Below are 19,955 nucleotides of genomic sequence, written 5' to 3' on the forward strand. Positions count from 1 at the left end.
TGCTGGGGAGATCATGCATTAAAAAGAAAGGACTCAAAAATAACTTAAAGAAGGTTTTAATAAGAAAAACAAAAACTCCATTTACACTAAATACATCAACAAACCAGACCCAACCACCAACCCATCCCCCAGGGTAATGGGAGAGCTAGGTGCTGCTCCTTATATACTCTACCCAAATGCTGACACGCCTTAATCAAATACAACTCAGCAGCACCTGCTATGTTTCACAGCTGTAAAGCTGGGTCTCGTTATCTTGCTCTGGCCCTTGCTCTGGCCCCTTAAAGACATACACATGGAGTGGAACAATGATGAACCTTTACATTTAAAGAAACCATTCAACATTTCCCCTGCGGTTCATCATTGTGGAACAAAAACATAAAGCATACTTTGTACATGTCTTTCATGTGTGATGTAAACTGCAACCTATAATGTTTGGTATGTTTAAGGTACATTACCACTCTCTTAAGAGCAGAGAAACATTGCATAGTGGGCTTTTCCACACTGTGAAGCATCTTTTAACAAAAGCTTAACTGTTTCATATTTTACACTTAGTGAATAACACAAAACATAATCTTCACCTGGAATTTGTTGAAAACCCCTAGCAACTATTTTTGCCTTGTACCTTACAACTTCATTTTTGTCATTCATTTTAACTCTATAAACCCATTTTGAATCAATAAGTCTCATATCTGGGGTTTGTGGTACAAGAGACCAAGTGTTATGCTTTTTAAAGAAGCTATCTCAGAGTTCATAGCTTTATACCAATTTACAGCTTGGTGCTTAGGTAAATTCTGAACATCATTGTAGCTTTTTGGCTCAAAAACCGCCTTATTGGCATACACAGTATTAAAATGTTCATCTGCAAAACGTTGCGGCTTCTGCCTCTTTCTATCTGAACGTCTCAGTCCGGAAGGAGAGTCAGACTCCTCAGACTTAATGGGACTAAGTGAACTACTAGTTTCAGGTTGTAAATCATCATTGTCAGACTGAAGAGGTGCCTGTAGGCTAAGCTCACGGTCAGAAAACTCAAGAGAATCTAACCTCCCCTTAGGTGCCTGTGACTTTAAATTAACAAACAAATTATCCGATTCAACAGGCTTTTTGTCTTCTTCCATTAATTCAGAAGCACCATTTCCTGCTATTGCTGCTGCTGCTTCCTCTTCTTCCTCAGTATCATTTATACCATCAGTATCTTGGAAAACAGCAACTCCATTCCAATTTACAGTTTGTATCATGCTTCTGGTAATATGAAATTTGCCAGTTGCTGGTATGTAAATTCTGTACGCCCCCTGCTGGTAGCCCATTAATTTCCCCTGAACACTACGCTCACCCAATTTCTGCTTAGCAGGATAATGCATAATTACATCTGAACCCCAAATGCGTAGGTATTTCAGATTAGGGCGTTTTTTTAAACAGCTTCTCATAGGGGGTGACATCTAAACCAGAATGATAACTGCGATTTCTAACATAACAAAAGGCATGGAGTGCTTCAGCCCAAAACACTTTGGGCAGATTAGCATCATGCAGATAAGTTTTAACCCCTGCCTGCAAGTCACGCTGCACAACTTCAACAAGCCCATTTTGCCAGGGACTTCGGGGGCAAGATAACTCATGAGTAGTCCCCTGCGCTTCCAGGAATTTCTCAAAATCCTCAGAAACAAATTCCCCGCCCCGATCAGAAAACAGATTCTTAATTGGTTTGTTAAAGTGTGTTTTTACCCAGTTGCAAAAAACCTTGTACTTCTCAAATGCTTGGGACTTCTCAGCTATGGCATAAGTCCAACAATATCTACTATACTGGTCTATCAGGGTAAGCCAGTACTTTGAATCTCCTAATGATGGTGGGAGTGGCCCAACTAAATCACAATGTACACGCTCAAATGGCTCAGTTACTTTCCTATCTGAGCACCTACCCTTGCGTGCAACCTTAATCTTATTCTTGCAACAGGATAGACACTGCATAAAGAATTTGCATGGTTTTAAGTTGAGGCCATTAACAATATTCTTTGTCTTAATTACATCAGCAAAATTCAGGTGTCCCAGAATTCTGTGCGCCATGTGGACACACCCAGAATGTGGTCTTACATTCCTCAACCCCTGGCTTGACTGTGCTACTGTGCAGTTTATAGGCGATTGGGAGTAGGTGCGAAAATACAGTCTATATAAACCATCAGATTCCCGGGCATACAATAGACGTTTGTTCCCCTCAAAAAACTCACACATTGACTTTAAGAAACGCACAGTTATGCCTTGACGAGCAAAACACCTTACTGATAATAAATTGTCCATTGACGGGCAGTAAATGCAGTTCGCTATTGTAATGTTTAAAGAGTCAAGTTTAACAGTACCCCTGCCAAGCGACTGCAGGACTTGTGAATTGGCTAAATGTACATTACCAATTTCCTCTTCGAAAGAAATAAACAAGCTTCGATTGTTGCAGACATGCTGGGATGCACATGAGTCAACAATAAAAGAATTCCACTTGGCACCTTTAGGTCTTTTACGATCTTTAGTCCGAGCGTGAAAAGCTCGCGGCTCGTTTCTGTCTCTACTATACGATGCCGGCTGCTGGGCTGATGACCGTGATTGACGAACAGAAACAGGCTTGGAAGTACTTTGCTTTCTTTTGGCTCTGCAGTCCTTTGCAAAATGTCCTTGCTTATTGCAGAACCAACAACGCTTTGCAGCTTTAAATGCAGTTGTATCACCACAGGTTTGCATATGGTGTTCCTCATTCTTTCTGGAAACAGGAGTGCTTATGGCACAAGCCTCCCTTCTATCCAACTCGCCCATTAATCTTGCCGTTACCCCTTCCACAGTTAATTGTGCTGGTGGAACGGCAGATATCTGGCTAGCTACACCATCAAAGTCCTCATTAAGGGAACATAGGATGATAAAAACATACTGAATATCAGGTACCTGCATGTCCCTTCGAATTAATTCGCCGCGTATTGCCTCCAGACGTCTCAAGTGTGCTGCCAAATCACCACCAGGCTGCAACTTCGTCTGGTACAACTGCTTGAAAAACGTCAATGCAGACGCTGACTCTTTTCTAACATGCACTGCTGCAAGACTGTCCCACATTTCTTTGGCAGTTTTCTTATTTCTTATATAGACTACTTGCTGGTCGCTGACTGCCAAATTAATTATCGCCCTGGCTTTTGCATCTCCTTTCGACCAAGCATTAGTTACAGGGTCAGGAGGGTCATCAGTTACATAGGTCCATACTTCTCTAGAGGTCAAAAGCGCCTCCACCCGAAAAGACCATAAATTATAGTTCTCATCTGTCAGCTGTGGGAAGACCAGAGCCTTCTCAGCTTCAGGAACCCGGTCAACCATTCTGGAACTCTTCCAGTCCCACAAAAACTACGCTAACAGGAGAAGGAGTTTTCAAACCTTTCTCAGAGTCCAAAAATATGCAGTCATCCACTCAGCAGCTGGGCCCATAACCAAAGATGTTGGCTTTTTGCAGTATAGTAACGCTGCAGAGAGCTTGCTGGGGAGATCATGCATTGAAAAGAAAGGACTCAAAAATAACTTAAAGAAGGTTTTAATAAGAAAAACAAAAACTCCATTTACACTAAATACATCAACAAACCAGACCCAACCACCAACCCATCCCCCAGGGTAATGGGAGAGCTAGGTGCTGCTCCTTATATACTCTACCCAAATGCTGACACGCCTTAATCAAATACAACTCAGCAGCACCTGCTATGTTTCACAGCTGTAAAGCTGGGTCTCGTTATCTTGCTCTGGCCCTTGCTCTGGCCCCTTAAAGACATACACATGGAGTGGAACAATGATGAACCTTTACATTTAAAGAAACCATTCAACAGTAAGTTCATTGATTGTGTTTGTATATGAAATCAGCTGCTGCCTGCCCCCAACTTCCTGATCAGTTGTACATGCTACATATTACCCTCTTTCACATTGTGGTTTTGCTTCCCTGTGTCCCCACCTCATCCCAGCCAAACATCACGAAAGCTATGCAGTAAGAGTCGTCTCTCTGCTGGGGATTTGCCCACCCCTTTGAGGAGGTGAGAAATATGGCTTGACCCAATATCTCAGTTCCCCCTGCCTGCCCACCCCGTGGAGAACTGAAAAGGGAAGCCCCACATGACACGTTTGCAAGAATGACCTGACTTCATTTTTTCTGGCAGGGTCCCAACTCTAAAATACTGACCCACAATTTGGGGAGAGATTTCAAAATGTTAATGTCGCAAGCCGCAGCTTCCTCCCATCAACCAGATCTAAGTACTTGTATCAGATCTAAGTACTTGTATCCATTTCTAAAACAGAACATGATGCAAACAGAACTGCCACATGCCCTCATTCTCAAGTGGGTGCCTTCACCCCGGTAGCACATACACAGCCCAACAAAGCAACAACAAGAATCTGCTGACAGCATACAAATCAATCTGGCTGACCTGATCCAAACACACACACACACACAAAAACAAATCTCACTACAGCCAACCATACCCTAGGCCACCCCCAAGCTCTCTCACCACCAAGGAAATACAACAAGCAGAGTAAGAGAACCCACACAAGTGATGTTGACACAAAAAAACCCCCTACACACTAAGTAGAAGAATAGAATCATTGTCACCCAACCCCACTCACCATTCCCTCCTCCCCCTCTTTCCACCTTTTTCTTCCCAACCTAACACTGTATATAACACTAATGTCTCACAAGAAATGAAACTAGAAAACACAACTTGAAAAAACGCATGTACTTTTGTAAACGTAAGAAATCCTTAATGAAAATATATTCAAGTGGAATTCTGAAGCTGCCTGTCTGGCTCCCATAGCGATGAGAGTAATATCATTTTCTTCCTTCTTTTTTTAGACCTTCAATACTTCCAACGTCACCAAAGTGTGCCCAAGCGCTCGCTGCCTCTTTGCCTTCTACGGTGGCGAGAGCACCTACCACAAGTACCTCATCATCTTCCAGATCTACAATGTCTTTATGTTCTTCTGGCTGGCAAACTTTGTCATTGCCTTGGGCCAAGTCACACTAGCCGGAGCTTTTGCCTCGTACTATTGGGCCTTTAAGAAACCGGATGACATGCCAGCCTTCCCTCTCTTCTCCTCCTTTGGCAGAGCACTCAGGTACAAAGACTGGGGTGGGCAGGAGAGTTGCAGCATGCAATTCTTGACCGTCGGAAGTCCCTGCATCAGTGTTTCTCATGCTTTGGGTCTCCGCCTGTTGTTGGACTACAACTCCCATAATTCTCTGGCCACTGGTCCTGCTGGCTAGGGACAATAGGAATTGTAGTCCAACAGCAGCTGGAGACCCAAATTTGAGAAATGCTGCCCTGCACTCTGCAGGACCAGGGGAGGATGCAGGGTTTGTTGGCTGAACGGGATCCTAGATAAACAAGGCAGGTCTCTGCACAGTGATTTCAGCTCAGTACTGGACTATCTGCACTCTGGGCTAGATAGGGCATCCAGACTGGAAAATGGTAGAGCGTTCAAGTCATTGTGGTACAGAAAAGAGCTTTGATATCCTAGGAGCTGGCACACAGCAGAGGCTTGTTATTTCTAATTGCATACAGAGAACAGAGCCTTGTTTACCACTTAACATCAGGGCTGGTCAACCTGTGGCCCTTCAGATATTGCCAGGCTACAACCCCCATCATTTCTGGATATTGGCCATGCTGGCTTGGGGCTGATGGGATTTGGAGTCCAACAACAACCTTATCTCTGGTTGACATCTTATCTGAATCGGGATAATTTCGAAATGGTTGATTTGCATGATCTGTGGGGGTGTCCTAGGGCAGAACAAGAAGCATTTAATATCAAAGCAAGCTCCAGGAAGGTGCTTAGCATGGTTCCATGACCGAAGGGGGCTTTGGTCATTTCTTCCCAGGAGGAGGTCAGGTTCCGGGCAGAGGGAGCTTAAAGCCAGTTGGCGTAAATGAGCCTTAGAAGTAGGCTAACAGCCCATAGGGATATGCTGCAAAGCCCAATATGGAAATTCGGGTTCAAAATGGAACTTGAGAAACTCAGGCCAGTGTACCTAGTGTCTAGACAAGCAGGGTCTCCTATCCCACTGTGCAGGCTGATACAGTGTCCTTTGTCAGAGTTCACAAATGCTCTGAAGCCACAGCAAATGCATTTTTTATGCTCCCCCCAACAGGTATCACACTGGCTCACTAGCCTTCGGCTCCCTCATTCTTGCTATTGTCCAGGTCATTCGAGTCATGCTGGAATATTTGGATCACAGGCTAAAAGGTACTGAGCAGGGGGAAGGATTTAGTACAGAAAGTGTGCTAGGAATGAGAGTCCGCCTCTTTCCTTTGGCCACGCATCAGTAGGCTCAGTTGGCATGAAATCATTTTTCCATGTTTAGATTGGGAGATCTTCTCCCTTTCCATCTCTCTGCCACCTAGCTAGACATCTTGGGGCTGCCTTTGGATTCTTGAGTCTCTCCTTTTGTATTCTTAGAGGGGATATTTTTATGCTCCGGGGTGCTGTTGAAGGATGTGCCTGGCCCGAGAATACAGTTAAGCCTATGAGTTATAACTCCCGATAAGCAAAGTAAAAATTGTTCCAAGAAAACAAGCTATGGAAATAGTGTGAAATTTCTGCAGATGTCTCTTTCTGCAGTTTTCTCACATCTTTGTTATGCAGTCAGGGCTTGAAATTTGGGGAATTTTTGCCAGGTAGTTGAGTAGCGGCAGCAGAATATCCCAGTACAGTCATACCTTGGTTTTCGAACAGCTTAGTTCTCAAACGTTTACGCTTCCAAACGCCGCAAACCCGGAAGTGAGTGTTCTGGTTTGCGAACTATTTTTGGAAGCTTCCTGCAGCCAATCAGAAGCTGTGCTTTGGTTTCCGAATGTTTTGGAAGTCGAATGGACTTCTGGAACAGATTCAGTTCGACTTCCGAGGTACGACTGTATATTACAGGGTGGGGAAAAGGGAACTACAAATAGCTCCACAAGCCAAGACAGCCCTGGCCCCTGAGCACTGCAGCTTCCCACCCCACCCCACTCACAGAGACAGATGCTTTGGTCCTGCAGATCTGGTGCACACACAGATCACTGGCATGCTGAGATTTCCCCATTGTCTTGAATGATGCTTTCCACAGCACTCTGGACCAAGGGCATAACTTTTGAAGTTATCCCTTTTAAAAAGCTGTTCTTTTTTATAACAAAGGCTAGGATCCTTCAAGTGTTGAGGACAATTCCAGATTCTGTGCTTGTGAGCAACTGTGCGCATGGGTTCCTGCCCAGTCTGACAAATAGATAATTTTTTCTCCTCCTCTTCCTTGTTGCTATCCTTGCATTAGCTGCCGATAACAAGTGTGCCAAGTTCTTCTTGACCTGTCTCAAATGCTGCTTCTGGTGCCTCGAGAAGTTCATCAAGTTCTTGAACAGGAATGCCTACATTATGGTGAGGAATCTGACCGTTCTCAGGGAATTCATGCAGAGTTGTAGATGCTCAGATGATCATGAGGATGACTACCAAACCAGTTAGCCAAGCTATTAGCAGGAGAGGCTATTAGATGCCTTAGTCATACTTTAGACTGGGGTGGACCTACATTTTGGTGACCCTGAAGCCTGAACTGTTATGGGGGCCCCCTTTGCAACCAGCAATGAGGTCTGGGTAACCACTGTTGGCTTCTTCAGTGGGGTCGTTTACAACAACCTTTACAACATCTGTGCTACCGAATCTCAAACTTTGGGATTGTTGAAATGTATACAGTGGAACTTCAGTTTTTAAACTTAATCCATTCCGGAAGACTGGTTTGGCTTCCAAAAAGTTTGAAAACTGAGGATCAATGGGCTGGCTGCAAAGTCAATGAGGAAAAATGAAAAATGCGGCTCGGAAGGCGGAAATTGTTTCCGAAAATTGTTCAAAAACCAGAGCTGTTACATCCGGGTTTTTGGCATTCAGGAGCCAAAATTTTCCAAAACGGAGGCATTCAGGAACCGAGATTTGACTGTACAACAAAAAAGTAACCAATTTAAGTCGTGCGACTCAAATTGCGCCTGCTAGACCCATTTTTTAAAAAAGCAATGTGGACTTAAATTGCTTCTGGGGCTCCTCCAGGATTAGAGGCCTTGAAGCTTAACCTTCATTAGTTTCATAGTATATATGTCCCTGCTTTAGACCTTGAAGGCGGCTCTGGCCAGATCTACACTCAACTTTTAAACGTTATTAGAATAATTAGAAATATCGTTCTAAAATGTCAAGACAGGGAAGGTCCGCTTTTGGTTTCTCCTTTGCTTCCTTTCCACACCATCTTCCAGGTTTCCAGTAGCAGGCTTGTTGGTTTTGAATGTCTCATGTAGATTTTTTCAATTTCGTTGTTCTGTATGGGACAATGACAATAAAGATCGTATTGTAGTTGGTTGCACTGCAGCACCCTCTGGTGTCACATTTTAATAACACATTATGAACGTTAAAAAAGAACGTAATATGGCTATATGGTTATCAGAATCATCCCATAACTCTTTTTTAGCACTGAAAACCACGAGTGTTGATCCGCCCTCTGTTTTCAGGTGTATTGAGGCTTCGAATGTGTCTAGGTCAAATCTTTCCAAACTTTTCATGCTGGTGACACCTTTTAGACATGCAACATTTTGCGACGCAGTAATTCAGTTTTACTAGCAAGCCAGAAGTTAAACTAACCCCTTTCCAGCCCTGGGAGAAGTACGGGGAGCAATTTGCATTTGTGTAACACACCTACACACTGCAGCCGACACACTAACATGTCGCGACACAGTTTGGAAAGCTCTGGTGATCCCTGTGATTTGGGGAATGCTGTAACATGACATGTTTGGTACAGTGGTGCTCCGCAAGACGAATGCCTCGCAAGACGGAAAACCCACTAGACGAAAGGGTTTTCCGTTTTGGAGGTGCTTCGCAAAACGAATCTCCTATGGGCTTGCTTCGCAAGATGACAATGTCTTGCGAGTTCCTGCTGGTTTTTTTTCATTCCCCCCCCCTTTTTCTAAGCCGCTAAGCCACTTATCAGCTGATCCGATCAGCAGATAAGCCGCTAAAAGCCGCTAATAGCGCTAATCAGTCAATGGGCTTGCTTCGCAAGACGAAAAACCGCTAGACGAAGAGAATCACAGAACGGATTCTTTTCGTCTTGCGAGGCACCACTGTACTGCTACCAAACCTTGTACTCAAGACATCCCTGTTCTTTCAACCTGTGCTGGTTCTTCTGATGACAAGGAAATGAAGAGGAGACCTCAAAGATGCAGAGAGGGTGTTCTATTGACTCAAATGTGTTTTGAATCTGTTGACATTATGGTTTGAGCTCTATCGAAAGATATTCAGATATGGCGTGGAAGATATGACTAACTTTTTTTAGAAAAGAAGCTGTGTTGGCTGTTCCACAGACTTGAAACATTTTAGGCCAAGCCAATAAGCCATCCTTTATTAACTGTTGAGGTATTCAATCTATATTCTTGCATTTGGTGCCATCCCACCTTTGGCCACAGTTGACAAGAACCAGCACACAGAGACACCATAAAGGAAAGCACAGAAACTCCCAACATGCTCTCTCTGCCTGCAAGTCCTCTTGGCATTCTGGAAACAGAGCAGCACTGATGTTGAGCAAATGTCACATAGTCACGATCAATGTAAATCATCCATCTGGTCCAGGGCATGAGGTCAAAAGCTCCTGATTAAAGTACCCTGGACAACTTGACATAATGTTCATACTCTCTTTGGTGATTTCCCCCCCACAGATTGCCATCTATGGCACTAACTTCTGCACTTCTGCAAGAAATGCCTTTTTCCTGCTCATGAGGAATATCGTCAGGTGAGGGCCTGCCAATGAGTTGCCTGGTTATTACTGCTTCAGGGCTTTAAACAGGGATAGCCAGCTTCTTTGGGCTGGGGGGGGGAGCATCTTCCTTGGCCAAGCTACTTCGGGATGAAATTCTTCCAGCTTTAAGGTTCCCTCTCATCCCCCCCCCCTCTTTTTAAGCACTTAGTTCAGAGACAGCCTTCTCACCCGCCCCGGCCCCATGCTGAAGAATCCTCTCAGAGCTATAAGAGAGGGTGCGCAGCTTCTGCTAACTGGTGCAAAATGTAAAATGACATGGTGTCGTATCCCGTATCTTTAGAACTGGGAAGGATCCCAAGTGCCAAAGGTAAAGGGACCCCTGACCATTAGGTCCAGTCGTGACCGACTCTGGGGTTGCGGCGCTCATCTCGCTTTATTGGCTGAGGGAGCCAGCATACAGCTTCCGGGTCATGTGGCCAGCGTGACTAAGCCGCTTCTGGCGAACTAGAGCGGCGCACGGAAACGCTGGTTACCTTCCCGCCAGAGTGGTACCTATTTATCTACTTGCACTTTGACGTGCTTTCGAACTGCTAGGTTGGCAGGAGCAGGGACCGAGCAACGGGAGCTCACCCCATTGCGGGGATTCAAACCGCCAACCTTCTGATCGGCAAGTCCTAGGCTCTGTGGTTTAACCCACAGCGCCACCCACATCCCAAATGGGCATATGGGCAATAGGGAATAGATGTCAGTTGGCTGGTGCCGAGGGCCTTCTTGGTAGTGGCACCTGCCCTGTGGAATCCCCCCATCACCACCAGATGTCAAGGAGATTAATAACTATACAAACTGAAAGCAGGAAACTTTTAATATTTTATTGTGTTTTTATATTTTGCTGGAAGCTGCCCTGTGTGGCTGGGCCAACCCAGTCAGATGGGTGGTATATTAATAATAAAATTATTGTTATTAACATTGCACTGGCTTATAGGCAAGGTTTGGGGATGTGGTCAGGGCTCTATTTCCTGTGCAAAGAAAGTTTCAGTCCTAAATTCAAAAGTGGGAATGGATCATTGTCTTGCAAATGGTGATTTTGATGTGAACCAGCTTGATTCATGTGCTCTGTTTGAACCAGCTATTTGAGAGAATGCAGACTTGAGAATTTCCCTGCACAAAGGAGAAATGTGGAGGGAGGAGAGGCATGGTGAAATCCCATATCAGAGGTGTGAATGGGGAAGCAATATAAATCTTGAGCCACAAAAATGGCATGTGTACTGCAGGGGTCTGCAACCCATGATCTGTAGGTTGTGCCCACTCCAGTAAGGGAAAATGCATGGCGGTTCGTTTACCTATAATCTAAAGTGGCCTTCTCTAACCTGGTGCCCTCCACATGCTGTTAAGACTGTCTGATGTTCTCAGAGTTGTAGCCCAACAACATCTAGAGGGCACCAGGTTGGGAAAGGCTGCCTACAGAAACTCTACTCGGGAATCTCTTCTAGGCATTGCTAGATATTTCTCTAACATAATTCCACAACGGTGAGGAGGCTTAGAAAATTATTTCTCCTTCTATCTGCTTTTAGGGTTGCTGTTCTGGATAAAGTCACAGACTTCCTGCTTTTCCTTGGCAAACTCCTGATTGTGGGAAGTGTTGGTAAGTTCCTGGGGATATTTCAGGCCTCCTCTCAAATATCCTTCATCCTCTGAACTGATTTATTCCGCTTCTCCTTGGGAATGAAATGCCTTCCATTTGCAGAGGCCCTCCGCCCCCTCATTCCCAGCATTGTTTTGCTTCTTCCTTTCTGCTCAGCTTGTTCCCACTACACACAGATAGAAAACGCAAGGTCCAAGAGCTAATTTTGCAGAGAAGGGGGATGTTTATTTGTGCAGAGACCTTGTCGAAAGATGCATGGGGCACAGAGGGAATAGCTTCTGAGGTGGAGGAGGGGAGGAATGGATTCAAAAGTTTGACTTGAAGATCAGCCAGAAAATTCTGAGATGAAATGATTTTCTTTTTCTTTCCTCTTTTAGGTATACTTGCCTTCTTCTTTTTCACCCACAGGATAAAAGTTATTCAAGACACAGCACCACCCCTCAACTACTACTGGGTCCCCATTCTGGTTGGTATCTAAGCTAAGGACTTCGTCAGTTCTTAACCCCCCTGCTACATATCTTGGCAGCTAAAGTTTCTTTCACATATTATCTGTCTTTCAATTATGATAGGTTGAGTTAGTCCTTGTTAGTTGTGTTGCTTGTTGAGGACGCAGGGGAAGGGAGGAGAAAACCACTATTAATTTGCAGTAATATCTATATTGGACTCTTCTCTTACATTTATTTTACCTGCAATGAGTTCAAGGCGGTGAATGTGGTTCTCCCCACCACCTATTTTATTCTCACAACAACCCTGTGAGATTTGGCAGAAAGTAACTGGCTGGCCCAAGGTCATCATCTTGACTTTTATGAACCCAGGTTTCAACTCTTGACTTCTTGCAAAAGGTCCAGCTTCACTGCCATTCCTAGTTTGCAGCCGCTGGCTGGCTGAGATGCAGCTCTAACAGAGATGATTCTCTGCTTTTTCTTGCAGACGGTGGTTGTAGGCTCCTATCTAATTGCACACGGATTCTTCAGTGTGTATGCCATGTGTGTGGACACACTCTTCCTGTGTTTCTGTAAGTATCCAGCTCTGGTGCCATTCTAGTGAAACAAGCATGTTTGCCCAAGCACTATAAACTGTAAAGGAAATGCTCCAGTCACTGTGGTATTAAACCAGCAGCTGCTGATAATGTCCTGCAGGCAGTTTCTCCTATGCCTCCCCTACCCACAAAAGAACCACAAAGTCCTGGTTCCTTGGGCCATAGTGCAAGAGGACCCTCAGAAGGCATGATGCAGGCTAGAAAAAATGGTCCTGCATGGGACTTGCTTTTGCCAAAAGGTTGGGCTCTAGTGAATATTCCAGCCCAGATAACAGCCATGTCAGTCTGTTACAGCACAGACTGCTGTTGTGCATAGAAGGCTAACAGATTCATTGTGATCTATGTCATATCATCTATCACTGACTTCTCTTCTGGGGGACACATTCGGATAAACTGACTTTTGAATACCAGTCATAGAAGCTGTAGGCTACAAAAGAACCCTCAGCCCTTCTGCCCTTATTTTGCCTCTGCATTTTCCAGCACTCGTTTGCTAATCAATTGGATTACGAAGTTTAATTGGTAGATTTAATCAGCTGAAGCTGATTAACTGAAGAGGGCAGTTTCTAACTGGGAAGGCTGAGAGTTTTGATTTTGAGCCTACTTTGCATTTTAGTATCTTCTTGTCATGGGGAGTGCTAAAAAATGAAGAGTGGCAATTTAAAATGTACAGCCCGCGCCTATTCATGCTTATTCAGAAAGATGCCCACTTACTGTATTAGGGTTTGCTCCCATTGCCGTGCTACGTTATGCTTCCTTCCTATAATATCTGAAAAGGGCACCTCTGAGGTTTAGGTAACTTGCACATTTATTTTGATTTAAGTCGTTGCCCTTTTTGATCATTTAAATCCTAGAGTGCCCCTATATGTGCCTGTCTTTTTGTTGCATTTGCATTGCAGCAGAATTGCATATTGACTTAAAATGTGTTTGAGGCAGCCAATCGATTCCGTTCCCAAGGGAGAATTTCCTTCCCATTCCCTTGGTCATATTCCGCTCTTGTTGTCTCCTGCCTCTTTCCCGACTCCTTTTCTTTCTCTGAATTAGAAACCCTCTATCCGGCTGTGACTTTCCCCCATTAGGTATTGCATTTACCACCTCAGTGCTTCTCAAATTGTAGGTGCATGTGAGAGAGATCTTCAGCAGAGGCAGAAAAGGCTGCCTGCTTGGCTGAATTGTTGCAGTTTTATTTAGCTGAGAGGCTCCCTGTAGCCATCCCAGTCTTCCCTATTAGGTAGCAGTCAAGGACAGACAGAATGTGCCTTCCTATCTCAAGCCTTTACTTGCCTCTGCCTCCCACACTGTGAGGCACACAAAAAAAAGGGGGGAGAACTAGAGTTTAGGACTGATCAAAGGAAGGACTTTTCTCGCACAGTTGGCTTACAGAACTCACTGTTTTAAGATATGGTCATGGCCATCGATTCAGCAGACTTTAAAAAGCATCAGGAGAAGTCTGCCATTCACTATTTGTCAGAACAGTGATGCAGAACCTCCCCAGATTCACAGCTAGGATACCTCTTGTCTACCTGATGCAGGAGAGAGAGAACTTGGGACAGCTGTTGAGTTTATGCTTGGTTTGTGGCTTTCCCATAGGCATCCAGCTGGTTTGGGAGGGGATGCAGTGTGGGAATAATTGACAGGCCCAAGGTCATGCAGTGAGCTTCATGGCTGCGTGAGGATTTGAAGCCTGGTCTCCTAGATCTTAGGACAACACTCGTAAGCACTACACCATACCAGCTCTCTGGTTCTGGAAATGACTCATTTCCACTGTACAGTGATGTAGGTTTTAGCCCCGTGGTAGCAGGGCAGTACAAGCTGACTCCTCTTGCGATTGTGAAACTATTAACTTCTGATTTCTCCGTCATCAGCTCAGTTAGCAACTCCTCCGCTTCCGCTATAGTAGCAAGCATATTCCATAGCATAAAAGCAGTTGACTGCCTAAGCTGCCTTACTCTTTTTCTGGGTGGAGGAATCTATTTGCAACTAACTCCAAATCTTCTCTTCTCTCTCTCTCTCTCTCTCTCTCTCCTTTTTGTTTTGCCTTCCTTTGCTTTTGTCTTTATTTGTTTTGCTTTTCTTCTCTCTTGTCCATCCTCCTGCGGCTGCTTTCTCTTGTCTTCCGTGGGATCCCAAAAGGTGAAGATCTGGAAAGGAATGATGGATCTCCTGAGCGGCCTTATTACATGTCCCCCGCACTGAGTGAAATCCTGCTGAAGGGAAGCCTAGAATCTTCCAAAAGTGCTGAGAGCCAGGAATAGGGACTGGTGCACGGAGTGGGAGAGACACATGCAGGTTCCCCACTGTGAGCCTTGTGCACACCTGCCTGGTCCGTGTGCAGGTGCTGTTCCTTCATGGCTGCCCTGAGAACTGGTGCAAACCTCCTAGTTTTGCTGTTCTGGGAAACAGTGCTTCCTCTGGCAAGTGGGAGGCAAACATTCTGCCGCCAGAGGAGCGGAAGCGGAAGTTCAAGGCCGAATGCGTTTAATATCAGGAAACCTTGCCGCATCTCCGTTGTTTGCACCATGTGGTGCTGTTTTCTGCTCTCCCCAAAATTCCATCGCTATAGCAAGTCTGGCTATTTAACCGGTTGCATTAAATAAGCAGAATGCATACAGTACAGAGTGGGTGCTGCAGATATTTACATTAAGTATTGGATCATTTCTTGGACTTGCCCTTTCCTTGACTAGGCAGATGTAGAACAGAGCCATTTATTTGGTTATCGGTGAATTTTGAGAGCAGATGCTTTTGTCCAAAGGGACAAAAGAACCAAAATTGTTGAGTTGCTAGGGATATCTTCGGCTGGTTGGGGTGGTTTTGAGTTGAGTCTACTTAGATGGGAGGCTTCGAATTGCTTAGGACTTGCTTCCAGGCAGAAGTCAGTGGAGGAGGAAAGGGATTCTAGCAGAGCAGCAAAGCAGGTATGCAAATGCATCCATGCATTTAGTGTAATAATGTCTTGCCGAAGATTTGTTTCTTTGTTTTGAAGTTCCTGCTGCAACTTTGTGAGGCTCTTTCCATATAGACTTAAATCTGTATGGCCATTTCTCCCAGTAGCTTTGAGTTTCCTTCATTTTCAGTTCCTTTACTTATTTTGTTGAAAAGCAGTATTCTGTACAACCTGCAAGCTTGCTATCCTGCTGGATGATCCCTTTTACTGAACTGTTCTGACACTCTAGCATGCCATTGGGATTACAGTAGCTTGCAGAGTAATCTTTATCAATATACAACATTTGCTTGTTTGTAACTTCTCTACAGCTTGTCTTGATGCAGAAAGTAATGGCTACTAATTTCCCTAATGGCTCTCTTCCTAGGCTATGCTCCCAATCCCACACAGCTATGTATGCTTAAGCCCATTGAAATACATAAGTTTTAGCATACCATACTGAACTATAGTCAAAATGTAGTGTTGAAATTCCCAGTGTAGCCTTGAAATTCCCAATGTACATCTTTGCAAAGTCCTTAATTAAGCTAATAAGGATCTTGAAAAATATTTGACTGATATCTCCTTCCTATGGCAGATAAAGTATTAGATTTCCTTCCTCAAAATACAATCCCCTTGGTTTTTCAGTATTGTATAAAGCTGGAGTTTATTTTTGTCTGCTTTACAAAAGTTTTATTAGCTGAACATAGTATATGTCAGGATATTTATTCATTGTGCCAGAAAAACAAATCTGGCTCCAATCATTGTAAAACTAAAGGGTTTTTTGTTTTTGATGGGGATGGGGAGGGGAGGTGAGGCAAACAATTGTGAATTTGCTTAGGAAAGGATGAAAAAGAATTATGTGGGTTTGGCAGAGGCTAGGCAGTCAGAAAGGAAAGTGGGGCAGACAGAACGCTGTATTGGGAGGTTTTCTTGAAAACACTTAATACATTCTGCATCTTGTTCCACATGGCATCAAACTTCCAGATTCCATCTCGGAAAACTCAGTGCCTTATTAAAGAGATACTTCCTTTATGTTAGCTCTCCAGGTGTCATGTGGAACATTATCCACTTCAAGTTTATGGTCTGGAATTACCTTTGATTCAATATAATTATGATAAGATGTTTTTTATTTTTTTTTTGTCCCTGGCTTCTTGGTTATCCCTGAGAGTTGCTTTTGGCACAGATATTCTGTAAACATGCAAAAGATAGCATAGGGTCAATTCAAAATGAAATTAAATGAATGTTGACAAAGACTCACTAGTGATCTTCATCACAATGAGATGGAAACTTGTTTTTTTAAAGATGAAATTGGAGACCAAAAGCATTATAAATTCTCGCATCTGTAGTGTTTCATGAGACAATGGCCAGCCTGGAAACTCCCGTGGCTAGTGGCAGGCAGTTGTTTTCTAAAGGAGCTAAATGTAGTTGGAAGTGCTTTGAGAAAGGTTTTGCTTCCCATGATGTGTACACATTTCTTCTGCCCCAGGGTTGTCTCTGGCTAAACAGGTTCTGGAAGCAAAATAAAAGGTGAAAATCATTTTCCAGAGGCAATACTGGTATGAAATCCAAAAAACTATGGTCCTACTGCTGCCTGTTGATGACCTGAGCAGGCAGAGCACTTTTTGAAGTTTTTGAAGACTTCACTGTTTCTGGTGGACTTTTTTTTGGAGCAGCCAATTTCGGTTTTGAGCAGAACACTCACACCTGTATCAGGAATATGCCTCTTTCTTGTGCTGCACCAGTTTTTAAATATATATATATGCAGGGAAGTTGACAAAAGGCTGCAAAGACAGAACTTTGTGAAGAGAAGGCCAGATGCAGATTTGATATATGTCTGGCAAATGGGCCAGTATGCTGTTCACATACATTGTATCGTATATCACAAAAGAGGCATAGTATTTCTCAGTATGTGAGTAGGGGAATGGTGCTCCTTACAAAGCTTAATTGATCAGTTTGATGCTAATAAAAAAGATAAAGAATTTCCAAATAAAAAGACAAGCAGAGCAAAACTTCATATAACTTACCACCACCACTGTTGCTGCCACGGCCAGAGGCAGTATTCTTCAGCTTCTCTTCCTGCTTCCCCGTGGAGGAAAAAAGATCCTCTTCATTGCCACCCCTTGGAAAAAGAATGCAGGTGTAAAAACTTGATTCTGCATATTAAATATGCAAATTGAACTCATCTTCTCCTCCGATTCTGCTTGCCTGGAATCTTGCTAAATTTAAAAGGCTGTTGGATTAAATTCTATCCCCAAAAGAAGCTGTGCGGTGCAGAGTTTATATGTACTTGCTTGTTGTGCATTGAAAGGTTCAACTGACAGCTTTGTTCTAAGCACTCAAGTTGCATGCAGAGAGGAGGGAAGTTGTGAGCTTCCCACGTAATTTTCTTAATGCAAATGTTCCCTCAAATGTGAGATTTCATCTAGATCTTGACATCTGTGGAATCATTAGGACACTGCCATAGCCTTGAGAATGGGGTGATCCATCTCCTCGCACCGAGACGTGATTGAGGAAACCCGTCCTGACCATGTCCTCCACCATGAGGAATTGTTCAATCTTCCTTGAGGAAAAGTGGAAGGATTGACTTGTCAGTTCGAAATCCTTCTCAGTTTGGGACATGCATCTAGAGTAGGGAACACTAGCTTGCTTGGGGTGAGTCCCAGCCTCCAGTTAGTGGTGTCAGGTTTCCCTGTGTTTTCACGGGTTCAGACTGCTAACACTTTCCCTTTGTTAATGGCCTTATTTGACCCCAGATACCTGCCATTTGGTACTTGGGAGACAGACTTTTTCACATCCCTTTTGCTCGGGGAATTTGTGTCTCTTTGCAGTGGAAGATCTGGAACGTAATGACGGCTCTACCGAAAAGCCTTACTTCATGTCATCTAATCTGAGAAAGCTCTTGAAGAAGACCAACAAACAGCAAGCAGATGCATAGCTGGCCCTCCCGTTCATTCCTGTTGCTTCCCTTGGTAGCATGCAGCAGACGCACTGGAATTAACCAGTCTGAGATTTGTCGAGCCTTTCCTTTGAAGAGCAGCAATCTGTGGGGTCCTGCTTCCACTTGCTGTGCCAGAACAACAGTAGCTCCCCTTGATTTGGAAACACTCTCCCCCCCCCCTTGAAAAATGAGGAACTTGTGTCACACTCTACAATCTTGAGTGGAGAGATATCTGCTACTAAGTCAATCAAAGCCTCCCTGCTCACGATCGGCCTGGAGCGGCTGGGCTTCTTGCTTGCCAGTGCAGAAGCAGTTTGCAGAAGCGGTAGATTTCAGTTGCCAGCAGTCCAGGGAGGCTGTAACCCGCTAGCCAGCTGAGCTGATTTCATTCCATTAACTTGTTTCAGTAGACTCCAAACTGGCCTCAATCCAAGTGTTCTGGCTTAATCTTAAAACAAATAATCTTGGAGAAGTTGGATCATTCCAATAACACATTTTTTAACCGTTTGTATTTACCAAGTGTCTTTTCTCCTTGTCGTGGCATTTACTTCATTATATACACCCCTTGCCACTTGGGATAGACACCTTTAAAGGAGCAAGCTGCCTTTGAGCATGGCACGCTGACTTCGTGGATAATTTATAACCTCTTCCAAATGACTAGCAGCCTTTCATACAAATGCTGTGAAGAAAAGCTTATAGGCAACTGTTGTTGGGGTTGCCGGTGAAAGAAAGCTTGGGTAATAGCGCTGTTGTTTCTTGATTGAGGATTGGGCAAAATGGTTGTAGCAGCTTTGACTTGCTAAATAGGGAAAGGTCTTCAAAATATTATTTGCAAGAAAAAAGCTGTGTGTTTGTTGGGGGGAAAGTAAAGTAAGTATAAACTATGGAATAACTAAATATGAGGCAGAACCTAAATATATGCAAAAATGTATCACTAAAATGCAAGGATGTAGGAGGATTAGTTGGAAAGAGTTCCGAATTATGGCTACAGGAATTGGTAACTTTCCACAAAGGTAATGATAATACCATCAATCAATTTTTAAATCTGGGCAGTTAATTTTGTGTTTGCTTTTTATAGTCCTTTTCTACTCTCCTATACATCCCTGTATCTTTCAAAAATTATTTTATAACTGAAACATTAAACATTTTGTTTTGTACATCTGTTTAGTGTGGTTTTCTTTTTTACTCAATCTGTAATTCCAACAAAACTTATGAAGTCTAATGCAATTTGTATTTTTAGAACTCAAAGTACCGTATTTTTCACTCTATATGACGCACCAGACCACAAGAAGCACCTAGTTTTTGGAGGAGGAAAACAAGAAAAAAAATATTCTGAGTCCCAGAAGCCAGAGCAGCAAGAGGGATCGCTGCACAGTGAAAGCAGCAATCCCTCTTGCTGTTCTGGCTTCTGTGATGGCTGCGCAGCCTGCATTCGCTCCATAAGATGCACACATATTTTCCCCTTTTTAGGAGGGAAAAAGTGAGTCTTATAGAGCAAAAAATACTGTAATTAGTGGTGTCTTTTTCCCCCACCCCAAAATTCATCCACTGCATGGAAGATGTTCTACATTTAAACTGTTGGGGACTTCAAATATATATTAAAGGAAAACATATCTTTATTTAACTGAACTCTAGTCCAAAAAAACAGTTTAATAGAAAGGGGAA

The 19,955-nt window shown here is 43.7% G+C and overlaps 1 protein-coding gene across 3 annotated transcripts in view; it reads left to right on the forward strand.

Annotated features, from left to right (window-relative positions):
* SLC44A2 (solute carrier family 44 member 2 (CTL2 blood group)) overlaps nt 1–19,447 on the forward strand; it is a 66,966-nt gene extending 47,519 nt beyond the window's left edge. For 2 of the 3 annotated variants that reach the window (XM_082204800.1, XM_082204802.1), the window contains exons 15-22: nt 4,850–5,112; nt 6,143–6,237; nt 7,298–7,401; nt 9,714–9,787; nt 11,326–11,396; nt 11,774–11,862; nt 12,327–12,411; nt 14,566–16,479. In XM_082204800.1, the coding sequence (XP_082060926.1) occupies nt 4,850–5,112; nt 6,143–6,237; nt 7,298–7,401; nt 9,714–9,787; nt 11,326–11,396; nt 11,774–11,862; nt 12,327–12,411; nt 14,566–14,687 (903 nt within the window). In that variant the 3' untranslated portion in view covers nt 14,688–16,479. Of the gene's footprint in view, nt 1–4,849; nt 5,113–6,142; nt 6,238–7,297; nt 7,402–9,713; nt 9,788–11,325; nt 11,397–11,773; nt 11,863–12,326; nt 12,412–14,565; nt 16,480–18,180 lie in introns of those variants that run through there. The other variant, XM_082204801.1, reaches the window with a different exon arrangement.
* The last annotated feature ends 508 nt before the right edge of the window (nt 19,448–19,955 follow it).

The sequence above is a fragment of the Podarcis vaucheri genome (assembly GCF_965113315.1).
Source record: "Podarcis vaucheri genome assembly, chromosome: 17".
Taxonomy (NCBI): Eukaryota; Metazoa; Chordata; class Lepidosauria; order Squamata; family Lacertidae; genus Podarcis; species Podarcis vaucheri.